Genomic DNA, 24,245 nt, shown 5'->3' with positions numbered 1-24,245 from the left:
TCTCTTGTCTGGTCTTAGGTCTTATTTAGATTCTGTGGTTCTGGGCTTTGGAGATGGGTCTTTCTATGCATCTCTTCCCTTGTCAGCCAATGTCTGCCATGTGTCTGGGAGAGGTCTTGGGCAGGAGATAATCTTTTGCTCCATGCCCCAAGGTAGCAAACATCTGTTGTTGTTTTTTTCTTTGTTGTTGTTTTTGGTATCAATTCAGAATTCTGGTCCAAGCATCTTTATTGTACCCACTCTAGGCGCAAACAGCTTTGCTTGTACTCTTCCCTCAGTGTCACCGTACCTTTGTTTTGGACCATTGGCAGTAATTTCTTACCCTTCTCCAAGCATTACACTAGAGTTGCTTGTTGTAAGTAACAAACTTGTGGTGGGACCAGGGTTGTTTCTCTCAGGGTCACAAGGCTTTGGCTTCTACCCCTCCCTCAATGGCTGCTTATCTCTGCAACTCACCTTCCGTTTGGAGAAGGGAGGATTTCCTGCCCATTTTTTAGTGGCAAATGAATTTATTTTCTATACCTCCCTCACAGGCAGTGGATCTTTGTCTGGCTTCTGGAAGTGGGGTGGTCTCCTTCCCCTTCCCCAGTGATTTAAGGGATTTCTTTGTATGAGAGAAAAGTCTAGGGAATAGGTTGGGTTTTATGTCTGTGAAGCACACAGGGCTAGCTCTCAGTTCTCTTGCTATGCCTTCAATATTTCTCTTGTGAACTCAGTGAAAGAAATCCTTTGTGTCAGGGTTTCCCAAGAATTCTAAAGTATCACATTAATTCACACGTGGTTTTTAAAATTCTTTGCCATTTTAACTTTTTAAAAAGACTACGTTTATGGCAGTTGCCTCTTCCTCCTGTGCTCTGGCAAAGGTACAACAATTCATGTGACCCGTTTTTACTGGAAGAGGCCTGTCACTCTGGATTTCTTTTCATTGTGTTTCCTTGGGGTCCCAACTTTTATTTGGACTCAACAAAAGTTGTAATCTTGTAGATTATTGGTCTTTCTCTTATTGTTACGTGTTTCAGTATTCTTTTGTGGGTTTGTGCATCCTAAGTGAAGCCTAATTCTTCATGTCTATAATTCATTAATACAAATGGGAATTTGAAGAATAAGATTGAAATATTTTTAAAAACTGCTTTTTCTTCCTTCACCTTAGCATTAGAATCAATTTTTAAAAGTAGCCGAGTTCTGCTTATGAATAAATGTGAATCCCTTGTGATGCTTTTAAACATCAGCAGTTTATACATAAAGACATTTCATTTGATGCAAAAATATTTAAGTGTTTTCTACTCTCAATAAGCTCATTTTGTTTTACATTTTAACTAAAAATAAATAAATGAAGTAGTGATGGGAGTTTTCACTTTACAAAAAGAATAATTGGTTAATACATTATATTAGTAGAAGAAAAATCTGTTATTATTAAAGAGATGGTACAGGATGATATGATTAAGCTTATCTCAAAATCTGATTCTTATTTATTGCTAAGATTTCTAGACATATACCTATATAAAACATTATTTAATTACCAGAGATGCCAGGTAGTAGGTGAAGTGTTCAGTAAAAATGTAACTGTCATTCTGAAAGAGTTTTCATTCTATTTGAATGCATCTGTCAGATTACAAATGGAGCAAAGGACTAAATATAGGAATAAGCAAACAGTTCACTCTGACTTTGTCCTCTATAGCCAAGAAAAAAAAATCACTGAAAAATATTTTTTAGTAGAGTAAATTGATACCAGCACTGTGAAATTGAAGAGTATATCATCAGTGATCAGAGATGATGGGAATTTCTTAGCTAGAGTGCAGATTTTACCACACTGACTAGACCATGAGAAACCATAACCTAAAATATCCTGGGTGTAAACTTCAAATATAAGAATTGAAAAGTAGAACCTTATGGTCCTCATAAAAACTGAAAGAAATGAAAAAAAAAGGTCTTAAGGTGATCTTTAGAGCAATTTAATAATTAAGCAAACTAAAAATAATAGGTCCAGATCAATCTACCCCCCCCCCCCGGCATTGACTATACCCCTCAAAAGCACACACAAAGAATGGATTGGGGTGTGTTTATTCTATTAACAGAAAATAATACTAGATAGCAGTTAAAGATGCATGAAGTAATGGCCCCAGGCCATACAACCAGCTGTGTGGAGAGATGGCCCTGACCACCAGGAGGGCTTCAGCACTCACATGATATCGGGCATCACAACCAGCCATGGCATCGGCCTGACCCACCTACCAGTGCACTAACGACCCAAGGCAGGGCCTCAAAGACAAACAGGCTTGGGCCAGCCCCCGCCATCAACATGCCCACAGTAATCCAGACTTCCACAGCAGAAAGGCACATTCAGCTCACATAGGGGACACCCCAGGAGCATATAGTCTGGTGACCAGAGGAAAGTGTGCTGCTAGACCCCATAAGATATATCCTATATAAGGCCACCTCTCCAAGATTAGAAGATATAATGGACCTACTTAATACATAGAAATAAGCACAGAGAATTAAGCAACATGAGGAAAAAGAGGAATATGTTCCAAGTGAAGGAACAAGACAAAACATAAGAAAAAGAATTAAACAAAACAGAGATAAGCAATCTACCCAATAAATAATTCAAGGTAATGAGTATAAACATACTCACCAAATTAAGAAGAATGGATGAACAGAGTGAGAATTTCAACAGTTAGAAAATATAATAAAGAAATAATCTAAGCTGAAGAATACAGTAACTGAATTAAAAAAAATTCATTAGAAGGTATCAATTAGATGATACAGAAGAACAGATCAGCAATCTAGAAGACAGAATAGGGGAAATCACACAAGCCAAACAGAAAAAGAAAAAAAGAATAAAAAATGAAGATAGTTTAAGAAAACTGTAGGCAATATCAAGCATACCAAAATTCATATATAGGGGACCCAGAAGGAGAAGAGACAGAGAAACGGGCAGAAAACGTATCTGAAGAAATAGTAGCTGAAAATTTCCCTAACCTGGCAAAGGAACCAGACATCCAGGTCAATGAAGCACAAAGAGTCCAAAACAGGATCAAACCATGGAGGCTCACACCAAGATTCATTATAATTAAAATATCAAAAAATTAGAGAGTATTAAAAATAAGAGAAGAGCAACTAGTTACATATAGGAAACTCCCATAAGACCATCAAATGACTTTTCAGTAGAAACTTTGAAGGCAAGAAGGGAATGGCACAATATATTTAAAGTACTGAAAGGAAAAAAAACCTGCAACCAAGAATACCCAGCAAGGTTATCATTCAGAGTTAAAGGAGAGATAAAGAATTTTAGAGACAAGCAAAAGCTAAAAGAGTTTATCACCACTAAACCAGCCTTATGAGAAATGTTAAAGGGACTTCTCTAAGCAGAAAAGAAAAGGTCATATCTAGGAATAAGAAAATTATGAAAGAAAAAAATCTCACTGGTAAAGACAGGAAAGTTAGTGGATCTATAATTTATAAAGTTAGTAAGAAGGTTAAAAGACAAAAGTAGTAAAATCATATATAACTACAATAAGTAGTTAAGTGATACACAAAATAAAAAGATGTAAAATATAATGTAAAAAACTTAAGATGTGGGTGGGGGAGTAAAAATGTAGGGTTGTTTGAATGTGTTTGAGCTTAAGAGATAATCAACTTACTATATATGTATATATATAATATATATATAATAAGTATATATATATGAGATGTATGAACCGCCCCACCTACCAAAAACCTGTAATAGATACACCAAAAATAAAGAGAAAGGAATCCAAACATAACACTAAAGATGACCATCAAATCACAAGGGAAGAGAGCAAGAGAAGAAGAAAGGAGAAAAGAACAACAACAAAACAACTAGAAAACAATTTTTAAAATGGAAATAAGTACATACCTATCAATAAATACTTTAAATATAAATGGAGTAAATGCTACAATCAAAAGACAGAATGGCTACGAAAACAATACCCACATATATGCTGCCTACAAGAAACTCACTTCAGATCTAAAGGCACACACAGACTGAAAGCTAAGGGATGGAAAAAAAATAATCCATGCAAATGGAAACAAAAAAGAAAACCAGGGTAGCAATACATTTATGAGAAAAAATGACTTTAAAGCGAAAACTGTAACAAGAGACAAAGAAGGCCATTACATGATGATAGAAGAATCAGTCCAACAAGAAGATATAACAATTATAAATATATACGCAAGCAACATAGGAACACCTAAATACATAAAGCAAATAATAAATATAAAGGGAGAAATTGACAACAATACAATAATAGTAAGGGCCTTTAACACTTCACTTATTTCAATGGATACATCATCCCCACAGAAAATTAATAGGGAAACGCTGGACTTAATGACACATTAGCCAATAAAGTCAGTTAATACATACAGAATATTTCATTCAGAAACAGCAGAATACACATTCTTTTCAAGTACACATGGAACATTATTTAAGATAGACCATATGATAAGCCATAAAACAAGTCTCAATGAATTTAAGAAGACTGAAATCATATCACACTTCTTTTTCAACCACAAGGATATGAGACTAAAATTAACTGCAAGAAAAAACTATAAAAAATACAAGCACATGGATTCTAAACAATATGCTACTAAACAACCAATGGGTCATTGAAGAAATCAAAGAGGAAATAAAAAAAATACCTGAAGACAAATTAAAATGGAAACACAGTGACCCAAATCCATGGAAAGCAGCAAAAGCAATTCTAAGAGGGAAATTTAGCACAATACAGGCTTACCTCAGGAAACAAGAAAAATCTCAAATGAAAAATCTAATTTACACCTAAATGAAGTAAGAAACAAAACCCAAAGGTAGTAGAAAAAAGAAATAATAAAGATCAGAATTCAAATAAAGGAAATGAAGATGAAGAAAACAGTAGAAAAGACTGATGAAACTAAGAGGTGGTTCTTTGAAAAAAGAAACAACATTGATAACCTTTAGCCAGGTTCATCAAGAAAAAAGAGAGGGCTCAAATAAAATCAGAAATGAAAGAAGAGAAGTTAATAACACCATAGAAATACAAAGGATCACAAAGAATTTTATGAACAATTATACACCAAGAAATTGGAAAACCTAGAAGATATAGATCAATTCCTAGAAACATACCTTTTTCTGAGATTGAATCAGGAAGAAATAGAAAAATCTAAGCAGTCCAATCACTAGCAATGAAATTGAATCAGAAATTAAAAAAAAAAAAAAAACTCCCGACAAAAAAAGTCTAGGACCAGATGGCTTCACAGGTGAATTTTGCCAAATATTTAAAGAGGGCCTAACACCTATGCTTCTCAAACTATTCTAAAAAATTAAAGAGGAAGGAACATTTCCTAACTCATTCTATGAAGCCAGCATCAACCTGACACCAAAACTAGACAAAAACCCACAATAAAAGAAAATTATAGACCAATATCACTGATGAACATGGATGCAAAAATTCTTAACAAAATATTAGCAAACCAAATACAACAATGCACCATGATCAAGTGAGATTTATCCCAGGGATGTAAGGATAGTTCAATGTCTGCAAATCCATCAATGTGATAACACGACATTAACAAAGAGTAAAGAATTAAAGAATAAATACGTGATCATCTCAATAGATGCAGAAAAATCTTTTAACAAAATTCAACATCCTTTTATGATAATAACTCAATGAAGTTGGTATAGAGGGACATACCTCAACATAATAAAGACCACGTATGACAATCCCACAGTCAACATCATACTCACTCTTGAAAAACTGAAAGCATTTCCTCCAAGATCAGGAAAAAATAAGGATGCCTATTTTTGCCACTTTTATTCAAGGTCTAGCTACAGCAATCAGACATGAAAAAGAAAGAAAAGACAACTAAATCTGAAAGGAAGAAGTAAAACTGTCACTGTTTATAGATGACATGATACCATGTATAGAAAACCCTAAAGATGCCACCTAAAAACTAACATAACTAATAAATGAATTCAGTAAAGTTGCAGATTACAAAATCAATGTACAAAAATCTGTTGCATTTCTATACACTAAAAATAAACTATCTGAAAGAGAAGTTAAGAAAACAGTACCATTTACAATTACATCAAAATGAATAACATGCCTAGGAAGAAATCAAACTAAGGAGATAAAAGATCATTACTCTGAAAACTATAAGATGATGAAAAACATTAAAGATAAATGAAATGATATACTGTGCTCATGGATTGGAAGAACTAATATTGTTAAAATGTCCATACTACCCAAGGCAATGTACACACTCAGTGCGATCCCTATCAAAATACCAATGCTATTTTTCACAGGACTAGAACAAATAATTCTAAAATTTTTATGGAACTACAAAAGCCCTTCAATTAGACAAGCAATCTTGAGAAAGAAGGTCCAACTAAAAATATTTTGCACAGTGAAAGAAACCATCAACAAAATGAAAGGCGTCCTAATGAATGGGAGAAGATATTTACAAACAATATATTTGATAAGGGATTAATATCCAAAATTATACAACTCAACATAAAAAAACCCTATTAAAAATTGGCAGAGGACCTCAATAGACATATTTCCAAAAGAGACAAACGGCCAACAGACACATGAAAATGTTCTCAACATCACTAATCGTCAGTTAAATGCAAATCAAGTTTGCAAGATATTATCTTACATCTATCAGAATGGCTGTTATCAAAAAGATAACAAAGAGTGCTGGCAAGGATGTGCAGAAAAGGGTACCCTCATACGCTTGGTTGAAATGTGAATTGATATAGACACTATGGAAAACAATATGGATCTTCCTCAAAATATTAAAAATAGAACTACTGTAGATCCAGCAATTTCACTTCTGGATATTTACCAGAAAAAAAAAAAAACCACTAATTCAAAAAGATGTATGCACTACAATGTACATTGCAGCATTATTTACAATAGCTGAGATATGGAAGCAACCTAAGTGTTCATCAATATATGAATGGATAAAAATGAGGGGTATATATGTATGTGTATATATATATATATATACACACACACACACATATATATATATACACACATACATACATAATGGAATATTACCCATAAAAAAATAATGAAATTCGGCCATGTGAGCAACGTGGATTGACCTGGAGGGTATTATGCACACACAGTGGAATATTACACATCCATAAAGACAAATGAAATTTTGCCATTTGTAAGAACTGGATGGATCTTCAGGGAATTATGCTGAGTGAAATAAGCCAGAGAACTACAAATACTGTATGATCTCACTTATAGAATCTAAAACAAACAAAAAGCCAAAGGCACAAACAAAACAAAAAAAACAAAAAGACTCATAGATACAGGGAATAAACATGTGGTAGCCAGAGGGGAGGGATTTGTGTGTGGGGGGGAGGAAATATGTAAAGAGGATTAAAAGGTACAAACTTTCAGTTATAAAATAGATAAGTCATGGGGATGTAATATACAGCATAAGGAATATGCTCAATAATATCATAATAACTTTGAGGATAGATGGTTACTAGGCTTATCATGGTCATCACTAATGTATGTAAATGTCAAATCATTATGTTGTATACTTGTAACTAATATAATACTGTATGCCAACTATATTTAAATTTAAAAGTGCATGAGATGAGCTATATATACTGGTACAAACAGAACTCCCAGACAAACTGATAAATAAACAAAGTGAGCAAAACAATGTTTTTTGCAGGCAGGATAATCCGATTTATATAAGTATATTAAATTTTTTGGTAAGATTAATAAAGTGTTTATAGTAATTACCTCTAGAGAGGGCCATGTGATTTATTATACTCCCATCTGACTGTCCTTTTAAAATATGTACAGCATGAAATTAATTGGTAGCTTACTTAAGTAAGAATTTAAAAGAAAATAGCTATTACAAAGCAAAGTAATGCAGTTTTGGGTAAGCATGTAAAGAAGAGTTTTAATGAAACTAGTGAAACTGTGATCACTTTTGGTCACATTAATATAAGTTGTTTTCTTCAAACAGGGATGGTTTCTTTAAAAAAATGGATAGCTATAAATTTTCTTTTTATCTCTTAAATGGATGTTATTTTATTTGTTTCTTTTTTGCCTGTTAAATCCTTTCCCCAAATCTTCATAGCACAGAATTTCTTCCTTTTATGTTTTCACAAGGGCTTTTTTTCTAGAAGTAGTGTTTCTTCTTATTGTGGGCTAGCTGTGCTGCAATGTTTTTGTTTGTTTGTTTGTTTTGTTTTTTTTGGTTTTTTTTTTTTTTTGCGGTACGCGGGCCTCTCACTGTTGTGGCCTCTCCCATTGCGGAGCACAGGCTCTGGACGCGCAGGCTCAGCGGCCACGGCTCACGGGCCCAGCCGCTCCGCAGCATGTGGGATCTTCCCGGACCGGCGCACGAACCCGTGTCCCCTGCATCGGCAGGCGGACTCCCAACCACTGCGCCACCAGGGAAGCCCTGTGCTGCAATCTTTGTCTCTTACAACTTTGCAAACATCTATCTACTCTCATTCATAACTTAATTAGCTGTTAAATAGCTTCAGGACCAGTTTTTTGTAACCTACACAGACTTAATTATTTTGGCAAGTCCTATAGAGCATTTCACATTGAGACTACTTTGCATATTATAAAGTTAAAATGTAGCAAAAGGAAAACAATTTTGTTTCATAGTTAGCTCTTATAAAAAAAATTAAGGTAAATTATTGAATCAAATATTTAAAATATTAAGTAGATAATTAAAATTATTGAAACTATTAATCTCAAATTAAGTAATGTTCTTCAATTGTGTAATTTGATAAATTTTTAAATAATTTTTATTCTTTCATAAGATATATATATACATTTTGTATAAATATAATATTATACATATTTGACATTTTACATAACTCCTTCAAGTTAATAATAATTGTTTTTATAAATTTCATGGATTCAGTACTTAAAATGATATTTTAAACCAATTTAAATCTGATCCAATTGGCAAAATATTTATTTGTTACAAAATAGCATTTACTAAGCTCGTAGTATGTACCAAATATTTCATATAAAATAATCTGAACACTCAAGCTAACCTTTGAATGTAAGAAATACTTTTTTTTTTTTTCAAAAGTTAGGGACCTAGGTTTTACAGGAGTTAAGGAACGTTGTCTTATAAATCAACTTGTTACATGTTATGCTTGGGTTTTAACCTGTTTGTCTGATTGCAGAACTCCCAAATGCCATCTTCTTTGTAACAAGTCATCATATTTCCCCTAGTTATGCTGTTCATAAATTAGCATAGGTTGGGGATAATTATAAAACAGTTAGTTATAGAAATTTGGAAATCAAAATGTCCTTAAAGATCATGGTAACATAAAACAGAGGTTAAATGGGCAGGTGCAGAAGTCAGAGTGTCTAAATCAGAATTCTGCACCATAACTTACCAGCTGTATGAGCTTGGGCAGGTTATGTAAACTCTCCAAAGCTTTATCTACTACATCTGTAAAATGAGAATAATTGTTCTCAGTTGCTCTGAGGATTGGGACCCATGACGTTTGTAAGGCACTTAGTACATGGTATGTACTTAATAAAGAAATAGCTGGCCATGTGTGTGTGTTATTTTCTAATTTTACATAGGAAGCCGAATGGATTCAGAGAGGATATATCATTTGCCCAAGATCTAATGGATAGTTAGCAACAGAATTGTAACTAATATTCCCAGCTCCCAATTTATATTTCTATAATCTTCCAGCTATTTCGTATGTTCTAAATACCAAACTTTAAATATGAAATCATTTCTAAATTAAGTAAGTTCTATTATGATTATGTTCTGGAAAACTGTGACGTTCATATTAATTTGTTTAAATATATGGAGAAGCAGCAGTTTTCCTAGGAGGTATTTCATCTTTCTGCCAGGAATCCTGGTGACTATAATCCAGGTGAGATAGAATATGACTATTAAAATGCTGCACGAACTTTAGAAAAAATAATCTATGATCTAGAAAGATGTATTTATCAAATACCTAGTTTCAAACTATAAGTACCTTAATTATAGAAAGATGAATCTATTTCTTATTAAACAGCTCTTGAGACTGTTCTTGGAATATTACATAATTTGCTATGACAGTGATACTGAATTTTCTATCTATCCCATCTCAGAGATTTTCTTCCCCCTTATTCTTTGAATTAAGAGGTGCTGCCCTGTAGTAGCAGAATGTGAATTACTCTTTATTGAATATAATTTACCAATCCTTGCATTACTGACATTCCAAATTCCCTAGCACATTCAACTTTAGGATAACAAGAAAAAAAAAACTATTTCTTATTGCCTTTTCCATTACATAGCACTTTTTGAGTAGTAGTATTTTTTATCATCCAGGGTATTTATTTAAAAAATAACTCCAAATTTTGCTTTTGATGCTCCTGAGAATAGTGGTGGCATATGTCAAACAGTGGGGTATGGTACATCTTTAGCCTGATTAAGTGATATGTCTCCATGTGAAAATTCCAAATACTTGAATATTTTAAGGGTCTAGTAGTTAAACTAAGGATTTAATTTTTCTTCTAGGTATTTGCCACTCTATGAAAATATGGGAATGATGATCATATTGAAACAATAAGGGAGTATTCTTCACTAGTATTCTGGAGTGAATAAGCTAACCACACATTGTCAATTCCCTGTTATTTTTTCCTTCCCCCGCATTTACAGTGCTTACATTCATTCATTCATTTTTTTAAACTTTACAAATATTTACCAAGCCTTTGCTACTGATCTCTGCTAGGGGTTTCAAGCATGAATTATACTTTTATCCTGCCCTCCTGTTCCACAGAGACAAATGGAAAAGTTGGCCTGTCCACACTTAACAGGAAGCTTAACAAGGCAGTAGGTGGTGTCCGGAATGGCACTCAGATATACTACTATGGGAATTTAAAGGATAGATGAATTTCACAGGGATAATAAGAGAAGATTTGTGTATCAGATAGAAAATTCTTTTGGCATTAAAAAAGGTGAAGGATTTAGAAAATGGGAAAATGCCAGAAAAGAGAGGGAATAGGAGGTAAAACTGGCACAGAGATGGGAAAGTGAAATATGCATATGGGAGTAGGGAAATGAGCTAGCATTGCTAACATATATTAAATTCTGATTTTTTTTAATAATACCTTATATATTATTTCACTTTACCTTCACAATGACCAAATAAGGGGAAGTCTTATAAAAATTCTTAGAAAGATCAAAATGAAAGGCTGCAGGAGAGTGAAGATGCCAATTTCTCTCTGACACAAAAGTCCATGTTTTCTCCAGAACAGCACATCAGTTTGCTAAAAGTAGTATCGTCCACTGCAGATGCTTGGATCATAGGGCTTATAAAATAGGTTAGTGGAAAATAATTTCAGAAGGCCTTGTATGTCATTTGGAGGAAAGCTGGAATTATTGATGAGGTGATGTTGAGTCATTCGCTTATATACTCATTCAAGCAACTAATATTTATTGAGATCATGTTATATATAGGCAATGTTCTAAGCCCTGGAGATATACCAGTGAACAAAACAGATAATATCTTATAAAAGTACATTGGAAAATATCCTGAAAACACAGGTTTCATAGATGACTAAAAGAGGAAAAATAATAACCCTAAATTCTTCAAGATATGTTATTGTTAACAGAAGTCACATTTACTTCCCAGATTTACTGTAGCAAACTATCATATGGTATCTCTGTATCCCAGACCAGGCTTATTCTAGACTCACACCTATGCTAGGAAACTGTATTACGTGTCCTCATACCTTTTGCATCACCCTCCCCCAAAAAGAAAAAGTAAAAGTAAAAGAAATGATGACCACTCAGACCTTCCTTAAATGAAATACATCAACTCTCTTTTCTCTGTATTCTCTACTCACTATTCCTATGCAACTGGAAAGAATCAAAGTTCTCATCAAAATATGCATTTTGGCTCTGAGTTTTTCAGATATAAAACAACAAATTAACTGTCATCCAGTGTAATATGAAATGTTTAGACAACTTGAATGAATACATTGTAATGATACTAGTATATTTCATGGGTGGTAGTGGTCTGATAACTATATGAAATATTTTAATACACAGCTGTTTTCTTCTTTGGTTAGTACACATCTGCCTCCACAGGATAGCACAGGATAGTGCTTTCCTGGCTCCAAAATTAGCACTTTTACCTCTGCTACTAAAACAAGTTTTTATAAACCTTCATTGTACATCAAAGGTGTATGTGCACATTTTGAGTCAGAGGGTTACCTTGATATTTTAGCTGTTAGGGTATTTGTAACTTGTCTTGTTTTAGCTGTTAGGGTATTTGTAACTTGTCTCAAACAGAGAAATTTCAAATAGTAAAATTTAGCTCACTATCATTTCAGGTAAAAATCAAAAAGTATCCTTTTTTGATGTTAAAAAAAATATATCTAGGGATATACAAGAAACATATCATTCTGAGACAAATATTTCTAAGACATTTGTCACAATGTTTAACCATGAAATGTTCACCATTTCTCCTTTTAAAGTATTTTTTGTATATGGAATTACAATGAAATTTGGTCCACTCTGAGACTGCATATTTTTTAAGAGTAGTTTGTATTGCTGCTCTACTAGCTACAGATACCTAATTTAATATTCTTTGGTAATTTTGCCAGAAAATAATGTTGCAAAGAACTTTTCATTTGATGGCAAGAAAATTCATATTTAGAGAAATCAAAATGGACTAAAAAACGTTTGAGAAATACCACTTCGTTCACTTACAAGGTAAAACTCCAACTTCATAGAGCAGGGGTAATTTTGTTTTCCATAGGGTATTTGGTAACATCTGGAATCATTTTTGATTGTCACAACTGGGGAAGGAGGTGGTCCTGGCATTTACTATAGAGACGCGTGCTGCTAAACAGTGCCATGTGCAGGACAGTTTCCCACAACAAAGAATTATCAAGTCCCAGATGTCAGTAGTGCCAGTGTTGAGCAACCTTGTTATCGAGGATGGCAGGGAGGAAGCCTGCCACCACTGCATAGGCGCCAAAAGTAGAAAATGAGACTTAAGATTGTTTATTACTCACAGCACAGCAAACAACATTAGCATCAGCATAGTTGCTCTGGTTCCCTGCCCCCAAGTCTCACAGGGCGATGTCATGGGTCCGTATAAATGCTAAGCACGGAGTGAGTTGTGCCACAGATGAGGAACCCACGGCGTGGGCATCAGCACCTTTTGAGCAAACAGCCAACAGTATTACAAATAGAAAGTTTTCAGGTCCCCCTATCTTGTAGAGTGAACAGTTACGCAGTAGTCGCCCTGTGGTCACCTTGATTTAGTTGCCTGTGAGACCAGCTGTAGAAATTATTCAGTACCAGAAGACAGACAAGCCTTACAGTTCGGTACCCTCAGCAATGAAGTTCAGGGAGACTTCAGGTCCACTGGGGACTGCCTCTCCCAATACGCCTAAATAAGACCCTGCAAATAAGCACATGTCATAATAAAGGCTCACTTATCTCTATTGTACATGAAGATTTTACGTATAATCACCTCAAAATGTTCCATATAAGTATTTTAAATTCACAGGGGAAAATATGGTTCTTTTAAGTTGTTTTTCTTCTATATAACCCATAATATCCTTGTTATTCCTTTTCTGATATTTGTCATCCCCTGAACACTCTGGGTGTGGCTCCACCTGCAGGCATTTGCATGTGATGCTCCTTGTGTCTGGAACACTCTTCCATCAGATGTCCCCTTGCCTCTCTCCTTTACCTCTTAGAGGACTTTGCTTACAGGCCACCTCCTTAGACCTTGCTGGTCACCTCTTCTAAAATTGTGCATCTATGCAAATTTCCCACCCAAATCCTTACTGCCGTTAGCTGGTTACTTTTTCTCCTTTGTACTTATCCTAGGTATATTTTGTTTGTTTATTGTCTTGCTACAAGAATGTAAGCTTCAAGGTGTCAGAGGTTTTTGTTTGTTTGTTCATTGATAGAGCCTTATTAGAACAGTGCCTGGCATATAGTATCTATGCAATGAATATTCATTGAATGGATGAATGGGGCCTTTAATTTGGTTGTCATTACTTTAAAAATAGTAATTAAACTGATTAAACAAAACCAAAAATGATGAAGGTTGATTCTTTTTTATTCTAAAATAAGGAGCAGTAAGTTCAATCATTATTATTATTTTTTGATTATCTTAAGTATTTATTGAAATTGTTCTGATAATGAGCTTCCCTGATGATTTTTCAGGAATCTTAAAAAAATTTACATATTCCCATAATTCATTTGAACTTATGTAACATTTTTAATTTAAAAAATGTGATTTTTAGTTAATACATGCAAAATATCCCTGTCTTAAACTTTGCCAGGCTTTCTGAATTAACATCTCATTTTTGTGCACAGCTTCATACCATGTTTTTCTTGCACAGTTGCATACCTACCTTGAATGATTTTATACTATATACTTATTTAGATAAATTATTCTGCACTAATTTTCTTTATGAATTTGCTGTGGAATTGCAAGGATTCATTTAGCATACTCCCCCAAAATTGTTAGAAAATATAGTATTAATATCACTATTTTAACTATCTCCCTTTTTCCTACAGATTATGCTACAGTTAACCTTTGACATCTTCTTTATATTGCAAATAATGCATTTCTAAAACCAGTCATCATTTATTTGATTATATTTTTAAAATTTAATTTTGAACTACTTTTATTTAGTTTGGTGGAAAAATTGCAAAATAGTACAGAGAGGTTTTGATATCCCTCAAATATATCCCACAGTTTTTCCTAATAGTAACATCTTACAGAACAATACCACAATTATCAAAACCAGAAAATTAATGTTGATACAGTTACCACTAAAGACCTTAATCAAATTTCACTGTTTTTTCCATCATGAATTTAGTAGTTATATTTTCTCAGTCTCATGTATTCTGTAACAGCATCTCAGTTTTTCCTTATATTTTATTTTAATATTTAACTTCCCTCATATACACGTTTGTTGAATCTCTACATTGTCAGCCATCTAATATATTTTGGTAAGAAATTAAAACTACAGTTTATTGAGAATAATAATTTTGATTGGAAGGTTGTTAAAGCGTCCTTCACTTCAGTAATCTTGTTCATCTCCACTCCCCCTCTTTTACATCCTACTTTTTCCTTCTAATAAATCATCGCTTATGTTAACTTCCTTTGACTTTTGCTTCTGTTTGTAATTTTTCTTTGTACAATTCTAGAGATCCAACTTTAAAGTAGATAGGCACACTGGAACATGAGTCATATTTCCAGACTTAGTGTATTGACTACTAACTAAAAATGGGTCCGTGTGAATCACTTTACTTTCCAGGGCTTTTTTCATGATTTGTAGAATCTAGATGGAATTTATGATCCTTTAGCTTCCTTTTACCTCTAAAATACTGACTTTAGAACTGGATCCCTGCTTAGTTTTATTATTACATTTTCCCCTGATTCGCTGCTTCAGTTTTGCAAAACTACCTGTGGACCAAAGAAGGGTGTGACTGTATGCGTTTTCTTAGATACTTATATAAAGTTTTTGTGAGATAAATTACTATTAAGGACTTGACTTCCTTTATCACATTTACCTATTATCCACACATGAATTTTGCCTATCATTTTCCCTCTGGGTATTAATGAGGGTCTGAAACAAGTATACTTTTGATAATTTAGTATGTTAAGCTAAGCTCCAGGAGGATGGTCAGATGAGTTGACACATTTGTTCTTTGTCATGGTAATTATAAATGTAATGAAGATGTATAGCCTCTGACTTTTAAACTCAACTTGAAATTTAATTATCACTATCTTTCACTAAACGTGATGCCTAAGCAAAGCATGTGCTACCTTGTTTTCTTTTCAAAGTTCAGTAAAAATTATCAATTGAAGTGATACACCTATTTGAATGTTTAAATGACAAGTGCAAAAATATGAAACATATTAGAAAATATAGCTAACAAAAGTCATTTTTATGAAATTAAATTGTTCAAGTGACTTCTAATAGAGTTGCCTTTTCATCTAATGTGAAAGAGATGGAGTAATTTAGTATTAGTGCAATAAGTTTCAAAGTATTCTTTTTTTGTTATAAATTTATTTATTTTTGGCTGCGTTGGGTCTTTGTTGCTGTGCGCGGGCTTTCTCTAGTTGCAGCGAGCGTGGGGCTACTCTTCGTTGCAGTGCGCGGGCTTCTCATTGTGATGACTTCTCTTGTTGCAGAGCACGGGCTCTAGGCACGTGGGGTTCAGTAGTTGTGGCTCACGGGCTCAGTAGTTGTGGCTCATGGGCTCTAGAGCGCAGGCTCAGTAGTTGTGGTGCACCGGCTTAGTTGCTCCGCGGCATGTGGGATCTTCCCGGACCAGGGCTCAAACCCGTGTCCCCTGCATTGGCAGGTGGATTCTTAACCACTGTGCCACCAGGGAAGTCCACTTTCAAAGTATTTTATTTTTATAAATTATAACCTACTTCATAGGACTGAAAGGAATGTTCAAGAATATCTGTGATACTTTGCGTTCAGAAGCTGAAGTGATTTTTGCTCTGTTCTCTCGCTAAGTAGGCCGAATTGGGTAGTAAAAGGGCATGAACAGAAATTCCTTTCTCTCTCCCTGTTCACAATGAAGACTCATATTTTGCATTCTTTATGAGATGGTTAGTCAGGTATGGCCAAAGCATGAGACAGTGGAGAGGGTTCAGAAGAACAAAGTTTGTTATATTTACAGGTCCCAGAAACAGAAGGCACAGCACACCACAGAGGACCACATAGGAGACACACCAGGGTGGTCACAGGGCAAAAGACAGAAAGGAAGGGAAACCAGTAGGCCACAGGCTTTACTGGAGTTTCTGTGGGAAAGGCAAGGCAGGGAAAGATAAGCAATTTAGGATTGTCTAGTTTGAATAATTCCATTGGGCTTTAAACAATAAATCTGGTCGCTGTTGGTGTGGTACCTGGCCCTGGGATGATTAGGCAGAAGAATATTGCCTCCTGCAGAGACCAGGTAGAGGAGGTATGGCTCTGGAGTGGTTAGGTTGCACCTCAAAGGCAAGTTCTTGGCTGTGCCCTTTGCTGTCTTTAGTAATTGGCTATCTCCAGGAGAGGTAGTCTCCCCCCAGCTAGAAAGGCTTTTTAAAGATGTCAAAACATCATAATATGCAGAAAATAAAAACATTAAAAATATTTACAATACAACTGGGATATTATCTAGAAATTTGTCGTGGAATATTGTAAAATGAGCTATGTACTCATTCCATAACTGTGGGGACTTTCATAAATTGGAAGCTACTCTGGCTTGCATGGTATATATGTTGCAGAGTTTCATCTGGAAACAATGAATGTGAAGAGTGCCCTTCTGCCCAGAGCATTCAGCAGAATCATTTCTGGACTGCAAGCATGGCAGTGGTGTATTAGTCAGGGTTCTCTGGAGAAGCAGAACCAATGGGATGTGTACATAAAGAAAGAGAAACAGAGCTATATATTTAAATAATTACCTCACATGATTGTGGAGAATAGCAAGTCCAAAATCTATGGGGTAGAGTGACAGGCTGTAGACCCGGGGAAAAGTTGATGATATTTCAGCTCGAATCCAAAGACAGTGTAGAAGCCAAATTCCCTCTTCCTTAGGGGATCTCAGTCTACTCTCTCGTAAAGCTTTCAACTCATTGGATGAGATCAACCCACATTATGGAGAGTAATCTGCTCTACTCCAGTTGTACTGATTTAAATGTTAATATCAGCTAATAATACCTTCACAGCAATATCTGAACTGATGTTTAACTGAATGTCTGTGTACCACAGCCTAGCCAAATTGACTCATAAAATTAGTTCATCACACATGGCTAGCTGAACAATATGCTTTAAGATGTGATAGTGTAAACAGAGACTTCCCATAAGGGCAATAGCCTGGAACCCAGAAATGATTTTTATTTATGGTCATATTCATATACTTCTTACTCTATCTGTATTATTAAAGACATGAATTATGACTTTTTAGGATTTTTTTTCTCCATGGATCCCTCACATTTCTGCATGTCTTAGAGTGAGGCATTATTTGCCTTTTGTTCTGAGGTATCCTAACAAGGATGCTTGCATAGAAAAGAGACTTGGAAGAAGAGGTGGAGAATCATCAGGTGCAGATAAGCAGGCCTGCTTATTGCCCATTAGAAAATATTTGGGTTTTCTAAATTTGGAATTCTTTTCCTGCAATGCAATCAACTGTGTGCGAAGGCATCCATATGGGCCCATCCCAGCTGCCCCCAGGGGACTTTGGACTAAAGGGATACCAATCTGCTGATGGCCATGCTGCTTGCTGTGCCATAAGTAATAAAGACTTCTCTATCTGTCCTACAAGTTTTGTGTCATCCGCCGTCATCCATGAAGCAGTACCAGGCTAACTTCTTAGCTTGAAAGTAGGGTAAAATCTCAGTTCTTAACAGTTCTTGAAGTGTTTCATTTTACTCATCACTTTAGATTACTGTATTGGTAACTATGACGCATACTGTGGCGCTCTCTTTTTTCTTACATATGTTCATCACTGCATCAAAGATGACATATCCGAATGTCCTAGAGAGACCACCAGTAGCACCCTCTTCCCAAAGTGAAACAGAAAACACGCTTTTGATAATAGAAGGAAACCACTATAGTTTAATATATTCTGTTCATCTGAAAAACAAGACCCTTATATGCACTTTACATATCTCTTTGACGAAAACAGCGAAGTATTTTGTTCTCATTGAGAGTAACTTGTGTATTCACCCTCTCCGACCTAATAAATGAACTGAGGAAGGACTTGGAATGAAAATGAGGATGAACATCAGCCTCAGCTAGCCGTTGGGGACAGATGATGTAGAAAACTTTAGTCTGGCCAAGCACTCCTGTAACCTTATGAGATAGAAAATTCAGCAGGCAACTTTACTGCCACACTGTTAATTAAAAGAACTTCAATCACACATGTCAGATACATCGCCTCAGGCCTTATTGAAGTGCACAAAGAGAATTTGAATTACTTGAACTGTAGGAATATGAGGCAGGAGAGTTGTCCAAGCACTGACTCTGAGGCAAGGTAAGGCATCCCTGGCCCTGAACATATCTACATGCATAGATAGGGCACTCCCAGTTATTTAAGGCATGTGGTCATACTCTGAACTCATGCAAACACTTTTGGAATACTTCATTCCAACTCAGAAAAATAATGTTCCTACTAAGGATAGAAGAAATTGGATAGAAGAACTTGGATACATTGGAAAAATAGAGGCACTGTGTTTTTATAATGGCAATTATGGGTGTAATTTCCAGTTAATTCCTTATGATGTTAATCAAATTCTGTTGTAAAGCATCAAGACATGCATTAATCTGGAGATCTGGTTTATGCACCTTAAGGAAACTAAGGCCACTGCAAGGCCACTGCTCACATCCTTGGCCATGTAACTTTTTTTTTTTAAATCTTGGACCCATTTTTAAAAGTTGAAGGTCTTATTTTAAATATAAAAACTTCAATCCTCTTCTGTTTCACAAATGTATAATATCTAAAAATCAGATGTGTAATGATGTTTTCATTTTAGAAATATGTTTTCCAGCCTCTGTTTCAAATGCTTGTTTTATCTAATCCTAGATATTAAATTACTTTAAATAGCTTTCTGCTTTATTTATTTTAAATCCACATAATTATTCTTTTTAATTTACATAAATTTTATTATCTCTTATTCATCCACATTTCATTAATGGTAGGTATCACTTGTAGGAAATACCAACGCTACCATCAAGAATTTTTCACTTCAGTTAAAAAATCTAGCTTTGATGAGATGTTTTTCTAGAGCACTATTTATATATTCTGTCCATTTATAAAAGTTATTCTTGATGTACTAGAACAATGTTTACAAAGAAAAAGTAATGGAAATTTTAATTGAGTCAAAATAATATGTTAACCTTAAGTATTCACAGAATAAATGAAAAAGTCTGCTTTTAATCTGAATTATATGGATAAATGTCTCATTTTTTCATTTAAAAAGGAACATATAGACATAATCTTAATCTAAAAAGATTATAAGAAACCATTATTTACTGGAATTTTTCTCCTATTTTTGAAAAGTACAAGCATGTTGAGTTCTTGCCTCTCGATTAATGAAAATGGGTATTTAGTGAAACGTAAGGGAGATTTTTACCAGATTAAAAAAAAATCATACTTTTGCTTTCGTTATGTAAAAATAATGATGATGATGTAATGAATATTGATTTTAGAATGTAGAATACTTCAACTCTACCCAAAGTTATCAAAGCAATCTACTTTAACAAACAACTTTCTTGCATTTGATCAGTCATGTGTTTCCTTGAGCTAGTGATTAGTATCTCTGTAGTTACCTATGTTTGTTTGGAAGTTCAGTGCCATAAACCTTCATATGTTATTGATCACCTAGTTGAAGGGTTTTGGTCATAGAGATCCTAATAGTCAGTCTCAGGGAGGGCCCCATCCAAACCCTGTTGAGTGAAAAATTAAGTGTACGTAAACCAATGCTCTATATGTCTTAGTGTTTCATCTAAGTCATAAGTTAAAGGAAGATGTCAAATGATACAGAGCCAGAGTATTTTCCTTACCAATGTATATTTGTGGAGAAAGGGATTCATTGATTCTTCAGGCTTTGTCCTACAAGTATAAAAGAGGAAGTTTCTCCATGTCTGGTTAAAGATAGCCTAAAAAAATTTCCAAGTTGCACATAAGACTCATTTTTGAGTTTTTGTTTTTGTTTTCTTTTTAATTTTCATTCATCCACATCCTTTCCAGAACAGAAAAACAAAACAAAGTGCACTCACACACACACACACACACACACACACACACACACACACACACACAAATAATATTAAAAAACATTCTAGGCTCATTGATTCATTGCTGTCTCAATAGATAGGTAGCTAAAGAGAAGATTATAATAATAATGATACTATTAGTAATAATATTCATAGCAACATTTATGTAGTATTTATTATGTGCCAAACATTATTTTTAAGAGTTTTATATATTCATTTAATCCTCAAAACAATCCTATGAGTTAAACAGCATCATTACATCAATCTTAAAGATCAGGTGTAACTCGCTCAGGGTTACAGAGCCTAGGAAGTGTGGTTCTAGAACTTGTGATCCTAATCACTACTTCATGCTATTCAAACATTTCATTTTTCAAAGACAAAACAAATGAACCAATTAGAGACAGGATCCTCCCAAGTTCTGCTTTTTAGAATTCCATTCCATCCCACTCTATTTATTCACAACTGACTCTGCATATCGTATTTCTAATTAACTTTGGCCACCAGTTAAAATGTAAGGAAATATTAATGAAAAATTCCTTTAAAAGAGAAAAATGTAAGGTCTATTCCTATCAAAAGAGCCAGGATTTATATATGTATGTATGTATATATATTATTTTTAATCCTGATGAATTTATAAAAACTAACATGTTGAGAATTTACAATATTACAGGCAGTATGCTAAGTATTTTACATGCAGTAGCTAATTTACCTCTTGTTTACTTATCCTACAGTGTATTATTTTCAGTGTATTATTATTATATAATACAGTATATTATTGCTGCTATTATTGTCATCCTTTTTTTTTTTTTTTTTTTTTTTTTGCGGTACACGGGCCTCTCACTGTTGTGGCCTCTCCCGTCACAGAGCACAGGCTCCAGACGCGCAGGCTCAGCGGCCATGGCTCACGGGCCTAGCCGCTCCGCGGCATGTGGGATCTTCCCGGACCGGGGCACGAACCCGTGTCCCCTGCATCAGCAGGTGGACTCTCAACCACTGCGCCACCAGGGAAGCCCCTTTCATCACTTTTTAAATGGAGAAATTAAGGATCAGAGTGACTGAGTTACTTACCCAAGTGTCAGAAAAAAAATTTCAATCAAATAATACTACAACTGCTTCATATGAAAAAGAAAAAAGTATTAAGTCAGATGTGAAAAGGGAATGTTTTAGAAATGAGAAGGTTATTGAGGAAGAAAGTTTCCATGCTGGGTTAGATTTCAGATGTAATATAACTTTTGAAAACCAACAACAAGACAAAAACCAGCCACAGACTATGATAAATAGAAAAGAGTAAATAGCTACTCTTTTTCCATTATGCCAGGGCAGGAAAGTGCTCAGTAAAATTAAGTGTCAATAAAGCAAAGACAAAAATGAAACTTTTTTCTAAGCATAGGCACAATTAACCTGTGAAAATTACTCATACTGGTTGGTAATGAAGCAGATAGCTTAGTGAAATTGAGAACATATCTGATTCACTATAATCAGATTTTCAGTTAGATCAAATCACACACTATATTAGTCATCCTGAGTTAGGGCACATGCTGATTAACAGAAAGGGTCACAAAAGAAAATTTTATTTTTTCCAAGGCCAGAGGGCCATGATTAAAGAAAATGATAATAGTCAATGTTTATGACATCTGCGTATGAGGGAAGATGTCATGTAGATTTCCCAGTAGTGTGTGAATGCTCATCTCTGTCTCTGATGTACTACTACCTGTTGTTGTGTCCAGTAAGTGCCAGTTCTCTACCTCACACCCAGGAGGAAAAGAGACAAAGGCTATCCTGGTTTTGAAAGAAGAGAAGTTCACAGTAATTTCTCGTGCAATAGAGGGGTAGAATTATATTTAGGATGTTGTGTACAGTTTGGAGGATGGTTTACTGGATGGCAAAAAGTGAGGGAAAGACTCACCATAGGAACAGTGCAGTTATAAAGATCTCTACATTGGGGATCCTCTGACTTGGATTTTATCCCTATTCTACCACTGCTTATGTGGTAATAAACTATAAGCCTTCATTCTTAAGTGTTAGGGTTTCCCTTTCTGTAAAGAGTTGAATTAGGGGAGCTCATCTGATTATATATTTGAATTATAACTGCCTGTATCTTAGAGGAGCCTGTAATAGCATCCTTTGTAAAGTAAGTCTAGAATATACAGAAATATTTTAGTGTTTCTTTGAGATTCACTGTTCATGCAGTTCCATGATAAAAGCCTAGCCTGGGCTTTCAAAGGTGTGCTTCTGCTGGACCTGTTCAACTCTTGGCAAAAGGGCCTTCATATGATTTTGGTTATTCAGATTACATATTACATGTTTGAACATGCTTACTTTCTGAACGTATTACTGGATCATGTTATTTGATGTTTCTTTTGAACAATCTATGAGACTACTTTTACTCTGAGAACTTATCTTTTACCCTTTCGTTTTCTCATCACTTATATTTTCCTGTTTTTCTGCAGATCACTGTTTCAAATAAAATATCTCAAGAGAGGGCCTGGCATTCAAAACAAAATTGAAAAATATTCTATGGAATCATATTTGCAAAAATCACACTATAAAGAATTTATAGATCAGAATGTATTCCTTTTAAAATTATACTTTTTATTAAGTAGAAGGTAAGTAGTGGACACTAATGAAGAATTTCTTTCTTTCTTGTTTTTGCTTTTTGCAGATCTGGATAATGTGGAGGGCATTGCTGTGGACTGGATTGGAAATAACCTTTACTGGACAAATGATGGCCATAGGAAGACCATTAGCGTGGCTAGGCTGGAAAAGGCTTCTCAGAGTCGGAAGACTCTCTTAGAGGGAGAAATGTCCCATCCCAGAGGGATTGTGGTGGATCCTGTTAATGGGTATGCAATATTTGATCAGCTTTATATAAGGAAAATTATATTAGATAAATTTGGTTTTTACATATTTAGTATTAGTAACTTTTATTGAAATCCACATGTGCATTCACACATGAATGGCCTCACTGGGAAAAGTTGCTCATTTAATGATTATCTCTCCTAGAGAATGTGCTAAAAAAACATGTCACGATACATTGAACTGAAATAAATAGATTATTTGTATAGAGAATATATTTACTTGGTTTATTCAGACAAGCACCATAATTCTCCATTTTAGACAGCCTGACACCAAGATAAATAATCAATTCAACCAGCAAATCAATCAATTTAATTTTTTAAATTAAAGGTTATTGAAGTTTAAAGTATTCAAAAAATAGCAAGTTTCCATTTTTTGTACATTTACTGTGGGCCAGGCATTTTGTTAAATAGATTACCATGATCTATGTTGTGATTCTGCACAATAATACTTTGAATTAGTTGCTGTTCTCATTCTTGTTTTACAAAGAAGAAATTTGTAATGGACCTGCAAAATACCGTTTGATTATTAAGAGCCTGGATAGATATTTAAATCCAAGCAACTTGTCTTCAAGACTTTACTTAGAGCCACTATACTCCACTACTTTTTTTTTTTAACATCTTTATT

At 34.6% G+C, this 24,245-nt stretch overlaps 1 protein-coding gene across 1 annotated transcript in view; it reads left to right on the top strand.

The window, feature by feature from the left end:
• LRP1B (LDL receptor related protein 1B) overlaps positions 1–24,245 on the top strand; it is a gene marked incomplete at its 3' end in the record, with an annotated part of 1,833,965 nt that overhangs the window by 1,020,016 nt on the left and 789,704 nt on the right. The window contains exon 12 of the mRNA XM_082841888.1: positions 23,425–23,605. Within this exon, the coding sequence (XP_082698014.1) occupies positions 23,425–23,605 (181 nt within the window). The remainder of the gene's footprint in view (positions 1–23,424; positions 23,606–24,245) is intronic.

This window comes from Leucopleurus acutus, assembly GCF_964270905.1.
Source record: "Leucopleurus acutus genome assembly, chromosome: 6".
Lineage (NCBI taxonomy): Eukaryota > Metazoa > Chordata > Mammalia > Artiodactyla > Delphinidae > Leucopleurus > Leucopleurus acutus.
The sequence above is the reverse complement of the archived record's forward strand: the minus strand, read 5'-3'. Positions and strand labels throughout refer to the sequence as shown.